Source organism: Amblyomma maculatum, unplaced genomic scaffold, assembly GCF_055883805.1.
Source record: "Amblyomma maculatum isolate TAMU_Amacu unplaced genomic scaffold, ASM5588380v1 scaffold_13, whole genome shotgun sequence".
NCBI lineage: Eukaryota > Metazoa > Arthropoda > Arachnida > Ixodida > Ixodidae > Amblyomma > Amblyomma maculatum.
Window position 1 is genome coordinate 11,770,207 of NW_028146738.1, and position 8,308 is coordinate 11,778,514.

Consider the following 8,308-nt stretch of genomic DNA (forward strand, 5'->3'; position numbering starts at 1 on the left):
TCCCAAAAAAAACACTGCATCACAGCTATACACAAAGCAATGATCTATAGTTTCTGGCTGATGACACCGGCGACAGTCTACTGATCATGGCACAGAAGTCCCTTTTGTACGAAGCCCCGTTTTGACAGGTAAGGTTGATGTCTGAAGTTTAAAAAAAGAAATCTTTGCGGCTAATTGTATATACATTCGTTGAACCCGCTTTAATATACTATTGTCTAGAAAGGACAGGTAAGGGTGCCTATACATCGGTACAGGAAATAATGTCTCAATAAGAACTTTTGTCATCTGTCTTCTGGATAGACTGTATAGGTATTCCAAGGAAAACCGTACAGTGAGGAAATAAATTGAGCCACAAAAGCGACGGGACCAGTGTCATTTAAATGCGCTCTTATTTGTTTTGACAATATTTTCACTATTTGTTGTCAGGTGACGCTGCTCAGAAAGCTCACGCTCCAGAGTGTTGTCTACTCGAGTGCTCCTACGGGATAGGGTTTGGAAATACGCGTCCCCGCTTGGGTCAACGAGTTCTGTCGAATTCATTTGTGGGGACCCGACAACGAGTGTGTCTGTGGTTCATCTCCACAAATTTGATGACCCTGGACTTCTAGTCTTCGCTCTCTACTCATTCCCCTGCGCTTGTATCAACCGCTTCGCTAGGCCTACCAGCTCCCGGAGCTTGAGACCCCGCCTATACCTTCGATCGTGTAAGCCATGGCCACGGATTCCTCCACTCATGTACCGTCTCCGTCGCCTGACATGGCGCCACCTCATGAGTCCGCGCTCTCCACTCTCAAGCTCCCTGACTTCTGGTCATCGGACTCTGAACTTTGGTTCCTCACCATCGAGGCCTTATTCAGCCGGCACTGCGTCACTTCACAGATTACCATGTTCGACCAAGTCATTGACGCCGTCACGCCTACTACTGCTGCGATTGTTCGTGATGTACTCCGCTCTCCGCTAACCGATCATCCTTACGATCATCTTCGGACAACGCTTATCCAGCGAACTTCTGAAGCGGAGCCGCGTCGTCTGCAGCAGCTCCTTGCCTCAGAAGAGCTCGGAGATCGAAGACCTACCGAGCTGTTGCGTCGCATGACCGCCCTGGCTAGAGACTACGCTTCTTCACACGACAGCAAACTCCTCTGGGAACTCTTCCTGCAGCGCCTACCACCACAGGTGCGCATGATCATTAGCATAATAGCGTGAAGTGAACAACATTTAGTGTCTAATTTTTTCATTTCTGCATGAGGCTTGAGCCTGAAGGAGCATTTGAATATGTAGGCAAAATATGTAAATCCAGTAATATTGTTACGAAGCGGCAAGCCGATGAAGACAGGAGACAGAACATGACCGATGACGATGGTAGATGACGTTTAATGAATGTTCGCGGGCCTAGCGCGAGCGCTCCTGCCCGCGCCACTGCCCGCTTCTTCTTCCTTGTCGTCCGTAACATGACCCGGGGCCACTGAGCGATCGTCCCGATCGTGGACGAGCAAGTTTAGCGATGTTAATGATTTTATGGCATGATGATGGGCGTGTATGGATGCTTGAAAAAGAAGAGGAAGAAGGAAGAATAGAACGGCTTGCCGGTACGATGTCTGATGCGTGGGGGATCCGCCTCCCTTGGAGCTGTCAACCATCCGTCACCAGAGTCCATGGGACCGATGGCTCGAGGTCACGTCGGGCAGCTTGGGCGGGGGTTGCATGTTCGTGTCCATCGGTTCCTTCGGGTCATTCGGGTCTTTCGGGTCCTTCATCTCGGTTCTGATCGGTATGTATGTTCTCCTTGTCTTCAGGTCCGGGCTGGGGGCTGGGCGGTGGTAGTTGTTCAGGTCTGGGCTTGAAGGGCTGGGGCGAAGCTGCTCGGCGATGTCCCTGGGCCCTCGGTGATGGTCCCGCTTGAAGATGGCGTCGATGCTCCAAGGCGAGGATGGGGATGCCGTACGCCGCACCTCCAACCAAATGTTACGAAGCGGCAAGCCGATGAAGACAGGAGACAGAACATGACCGATGACGATGGTAGATGACGTTTAATGAATGTTCGCGGGCCTAGCGCGAGCGCTCCTGCCCGCGCCACTGCCCGCTTCTTCTTGCTTGCCGGTTCGTAACAATATTGTAGCAATCCTGAAGAGGAAAACACATAGATGAAGAAAGGAAAAAGGAAGTTGAGAAATACGAGGAGACTCTCGTGCCCGTGCCGGACTCGCAGCCGTTCACCAGCTGAGTTCTCTGCCTCCTATACCTGCGCAGCGCTCCGACGTCAACCCCCCTTCGTTACAACTTGGTAGCAGGTGCTGGGTACGAATACCCTCACGACGCATCCTCAACCGCTGGAGCCTCGCCGGAGCCATCGCCTCGCTGGTCTTCCTCCCGTTCCTCTGAGAATGCAGCCGACAACTGAGCAGTCTCGAACATCAACGCGAAGCATTCTGTCCCCGTCTGGTGATGTACCACCCATTGCCTCAAATACGACGCTAACGCTTCGAGAGCCTCGTTCTTTTGCCGGTCAAACAGGGGAAGATGTTATTGAGTGGCTCACTCACTTCGAACGTGTGATCCGCTTCAACCGCTGGGATTCGATGGCGAAACTAGCGAATGTGGTATTCATCTTAACGCAGACCGCCTTGATGTGGTACGAGAACCACGAAGACTCTGACCACTTGAGAGGGCTTTGTGGAAGCTATCAAAGAATGTTTTGGCGATCTGACTGCAAAGAGCAGGCAGGCTGACCAGACACTTTCTCAGAGAGCTCAGACAGCAGGCGAGACTTGCACCACGTACATCGAGGCAGTACTGAAATTATGCAAGACCGTCGACAGTCGGATAACCGAGGAAGACAAGGTAGGCCATCTGCTCAAGGGCATTGCGTAAGACGTCTACCACTTCCTCATTGCAAAAGACAACTTGAGTTCAGTAACCGACGTTATTCGACACTGCCGGACATCCGAGGCACTCAAGACACGCCGCATTACATCGACGTTTGGGCGACTGGCAAATGTCACTACCATGGCCAGCGTCAAAGAATCTCCATCCCCAACTCTCCTGTGCGCCATTCGTGAAATCGTAAGGAATGAAATTTCACGACGTCAGCTGTTTGCCCGGCTGCCCTCTGGCTTCGCGGATGAAGCATACGCTTTTCCAGCCCATGCACGTACGTGACCACCAACGTCTAGCTATACACCAGCCAATGACACCGACTTCACCTTCCGGAAAGACCTGGACACCCCGCGACCAAGGCCCAGCCAGATTTACCGGCAATTCTCTCATCAGCACCGAGACACTCGATCCTATTCAAACCGTACACCGCGCCTACCGCGGGAAAGCTACGTCGACCTGGAACCTACATTTCAATATTCGTCGCGTCTTACCTTGCAAGAGTCCACTGAAGCGCAGCTGTTTGATCGGCCTATGCCCGTGTGCTACCGGTGTGGTGTCGCGAGTCACATTTCCCGCTACAGCAATCGACGCGCACAGTTCAGGAATCCTCCGACGGCATCGCACCGACGAGCCATTCAGCCCTACATCGACAGCTATCGGCCAGAACATCCATCCCGGAGGGGCCGTTTTCATAACGAAGGGCTCTGCAGCCATTCTCCAGCATCTGACTGTAGTGTGACACCGCCTCCGTCCTTTCGTGTGCGCCGTTCCCCATCACCACGGCGCCGATCTCCACCACCAAAGCAAGAAAACTAGCCAGCGCGGCCAATGGAGGTGAGTTCGCTGGACAATGTGCGCTGCTACCTTATATTCCTCCGTCTGTGTGCATGTTAAACAAGTTTTTTTTTATTGTTTTTTGGTGCGCTACAGGAAAATAAGCAGACACTGCTTGGACCCATAGCCAGCGGCTAGTAAAGGGTCCAATGAAAAAAGTTCATAGGTTGCAGGCACCCAATCGTCAAAGTTAGAGACATCAGAAGTAGTAACATTACAATAAACATAACAAAGTTAGTTATCGCTTATACATTCGTAAAACTACCAATGAAGAGAAGAAAATATAAACTAAAACCTCACAAATCAAACAAAAGCGCGTAGAACTTATACAAGAAATAAAGCAAAGAAAGATGAATGCATAATGTCACCACGCTATAACAATACATAATGTCACATGTCGCGGAGAAATAACGCATCAGATACAATACAGGTATATGTAGGGATTACATGGGTAATACCAGGCGAACAATGTAAGGTTACAGTAGGCAAATGCAAGTATGGACTCAGGTTAATGTGCTTGTTGATGGTTTACCTACGATGGCGTTGGTAGACACTGGTGCTACTGTCGCGGTAAAAGTTATGTTTGTTTGGGACCAAACTGCTAATTTTTATGGAGTAAGTGGAGAGTTATTGTGTCCGGTTGGGGTATGCAGCCTTAAAGTTTTGTTGGGGGGTACAGTATTTCCCGCGGAATTTGCAGTACTGCCCCGATCAACACACGATGTAATCTTGGGAATTGACTACCTGCGTATGTGCGGCGCAACAGTTGATTGTCGAACGAGAGAGCTAAATGTTAGTGGTTCTCTTCCTCGTAAACTTTTGGAAGAGACGACAGATTATGAAGACGTTTTGTGTGTCTGTGATGAAGTCGTCGTACTGCCACATTCTGCAGTGCGCGTTCAGGTGTCCTGCTCCCGTCCTATTAATGACTCTTTTGAGGTTACTGTGGCACCTCCTAATTTACTGTGCGTAAATAAAATTTATTAGTGCCGCATTATTTGGTTTGCGTGAAAGAGGGCCGTAACGGATTTTGGACTATAAATTGCTCGCCGGAACCGGTTGTTTTTCCAGCGGGCTCTAAACTAGCTTCATGTAGCGCAGCTCTCCCGATTTATGTGACTCTCCTTACTTGTTCCCTTGATAACCGCGCCACTAACTCACCTGCTGACGAGAAGCTTCTTGCCATGATCAGCGCATCGTTGAACACCTCACAACGACAGATGTTGAAGAACCTCTTGTCCCAGCAGGTGTCCGTCTTATTTCGCGCAATCCGACGGCTCTCAACGTGTTCCGCTATCGCGCAAACGCCACAGGATTTACACGGGATCTGCCCATCCGATCCACCACAAGCCGTACCGCGTGTCGTCGTCAGAGCGCAAGGTGATCACCGAGCAAGTTAGACATGTTGAACAGGGGCGTAATTCAGGAGCCCTGCAGTGCTTGGGCTGCTCCCGTGATAGTGGTAAAAAAAAAGACGGAACCTGTAGGTTCTGCATCGACTATCGTCGCCTCAACTCCATCACTAAAAAGTATGTGTATCCTCTCCTGCGCATCAACGATGCCTTAAATTGCCTTTTCTCTGCATCTTATTTCTCTTCGGTTGATTTGCGATCGGTGTATTCGCAGGTTCCAATGGACCCCGCTAAAAAAAAACTGCATTTGTTACTCTGGATGGCCTATTTGAATTCAATGGGATGCCTTTCGGCCTATGTAATGCGCCGGCCACTTTTGAGAGATTTATGGACACAGTACTGCGTGGCCTCAAGTGGGAAATCTGCATGTGCTATTCAGACGACGTTCTTAATTTTGGCCGGACTTTTACTGAACGTAACATGCGACTCGCTATTGTTTTAGATTGCCTGCAGAAGGCTGGCCTTTCCCTGAATTCTAAAAGTGCCGTTTTGGCGAGCGTCAAGCGCTGGTACTCGGACATCTAGTCGACCGCGATGGAGTTCGGCCAGATCCACAGAAGAGTGCAACAGTTGCAACATTTGAAAGACCCCAGAACCAAATGGAGATCCGCAGTTTTCTTGAGCTGTGCTCCTACTTTCGACGATTCACTCCAAGGTTTGCCGACGTCGCTTAGCCTCTGACGTCCCTTCTACAAAAGGATGTCCCTTTCGACTGGACCTCAGATTGTGACGTTCTTTGCACCAGCTAAAGTTCCTCTTACGTCAGATCCCATACTACGGCCCCAGATCCCATTCAACCCCTCCGCTCCGACGGAAGTGCACACTGATGCAAGTGGGATTGGTGTTGGTGCTGTGCTTGTGCAGCCTTCGGCAACCGGAGAGCATGTAGTTGCGTATGCAAGCCGTTCCCACAGCAAACCTGAGCGTAACTACACTGTTAAGGAGCAAGAGTGCCTCGCTGTAGTTTTCGCTGTTCAGCGGTTTCGGTGCTACCTATATGGACGCCATTTCACGTTTGTGACGGACCATCATCCCCTGTGTTGGCTCGTCAACCTTCGTGATCCATCTGGTCGTCTGGCCCGCTGGGCCCTTCGTCTGCAGGAATGCGACTTCATTGCCTCGTACAAGAGTGGCCGCAAACACGCCGACGCCGACTGCCTATCACGTCTCCCCCTTCCAACGGCCGAATGTGACTCTGCTGACTTCGATCACTACATCTCCTCCGTTGTTCCCGAGTTTCCTGACGCCTCGGCTTTGCAGACAGCGCAAGAGACCGGCATAAGCCTCGAGCCACTGCTTGCGGCTGCGCGGGATTCCACAGCTCCCAGCCCATTCTGTCTCCGTGATGGCCTTCTGTACAAAAAGACTTATTTCAGCACCAGCACGAATTGTCTACTTTTGGTCCCTGAGAGTTACCGCTCGTGCATCCTGCGTGCAATGCACGACGACCCCACTTCCGGTCACCTGGGCTCTGCACGAACCCTCCACAGTGCCCGCGACGGGTTTTATTGACCGAAGATGCGCCAGACGACTGAGCGATATGTGGCGAGCTGCACTGAGTGCCAACGGCACAAACGTCCTACATCCAGGCCACTTGGCCTGCTGCATCTTGTGACTCCACCAAATGGTGCATTTGAGAATGTTGGAATCGACCTTATGGGTCCCTTCCCGAAATCTTCCGATGGAAATCGCTGGATCGTGGTTTGTGCCGACTATCTCACCCGCTACTGCGAAACGGCCGCTCTTCCTTCAGCCACCGCTCACCACGTGTCCATGTTCTTGCTCCGTTCCGTCAACTTCCGCCATGGACCTCTGCGAGTGATCATCAGTTATCGAGGTCGGCCGTTTACGGCAGATGTCGTGGAAGAGCTTCTCCGTTTGTGTTCGTCACATTTTCGACACTCCACACCATACCACCCTCAAAGCAATGGTTTGACGGAGCGCACAAACCGCACACTCGTCAGCATGCTCTCTATGTACATTGCATCAGACCACAAGAACTGGGATACAATACTGCCGTTTATAACGTTTGCCTTCAACCATGCAACGCATGAGACGACCGGCTACAGCCCGTTCCTCCTTCTCTATGCCCGTGATCCTCGGCATTTCCACGACACGATTCTTCCCTATTCCGTCCATGACGAACCTGCATCGCCGAAACTCTGTCGGGCCGAAGAGGCTCGCCGTCTCGCCCGTTTGCGGAGTCTAGCTTCGCAAGAGCGTTCCAACGCTCGGTGCGACAGACAGCATCGCCATGTGTCTTACACACCTGGAGACTTAGTGTGGCTTTGGCGACCTCTCCGGAAACGTGGTATAGCCCAAAAAATGTTGGCGCATTACGCTGGCCCTTACGTTGTCCTCGGCCGCGTCAGTGACCTGAATTATGAAGTCGCACGCATGACCGCAAGTGGTCGTCGCTCAGCTACAACGGAACTCGCTCATGCCGCCCGGATGAACCTGTGCCAATCCCGTGGGAACGACTAACTCCCTCGCCCAGAGGGGCTTCGGCTGTCCCGGGGGGAAAGGTAGTAATCCTGAAGAAGAGGAAAACACATAGATGAAGAAATGAAAAAGGAAGTTGAGAAAGACGAGGAGACTCTCGTGCCCGTGCCGGACTCGCAGCCGTTCACCAACTGAGTTCTCTGCCTCCTATACCTGTGCAGCGCTCCGACGTCAAACCCCCGTCCTAACAGTATGATCAATGTAAGTGTTAAACAATTCTGATCCCTCCATTCGCACCAAGCCTTGTATTTGAACACGCACTTTAATATGAATTTTTTTTCTCGAGAAATATTCGGCAGATTACGAATATTTATACCCACTACCACGAACGTTTTTTTTTTTTTTCTGGTAGATCTCAGGCAATCCCGTGGTACATCTTGGATGCTTCAGATGGAATGACCCAACCACAACGATGTAGAAGCAGCAGGAGTACTTAAACACTGGTGCGATTCAGTTGTCAGTGAGAACCCGCATACAAAACGAAACCGAGTGATCATCGCACGATTATGCGGCATTCAGAATATAACCTTTTCATTGGTGAGAAGGAAGTCGTTGCCTCAAGGGAAGTTGATCGAACAAGCGGCCGTGCTCACAGTCACTTTTTTTTTTTCTCGAACGCTGTTGCATTATCCATAAGGCACTTCGCGCCACGTCGTCTGTTTACCTGGGGAAAAACCCAAATA

The 8,308-nt window shown here is 51.0% G+C and overlaps 1 protein-coding gene across 1 annotated transcript; it reads left to right on the top strand.

Moving 5' to 3' along the window:
• The first annotated feature begins 711 nt into the window (after positions 1-711).
• On the top strand, positions 712-1,206 carry LOC146172202 (uncharacterized). The gene has a single exon (XM_084585999.1). The coding sequence runs from the start codon at positions 712-714 to the stop codon at positions 1,204-1,206; it is 495 nt and encodes a 164-aa protein (XP_084442125.1).
• The last annotated feature ends 7,102 nt before the right edge of the window (positions 1,207-8,308 follow it).

Coding starts and splice junctions, on each gene's coding strand:
- LOC146172202 (XM_084585999.1), top strand. CDS start 712: ATGGCCACGGATTCCTCCACTCATGTACCGTCTCCGTCGCCTGACATG.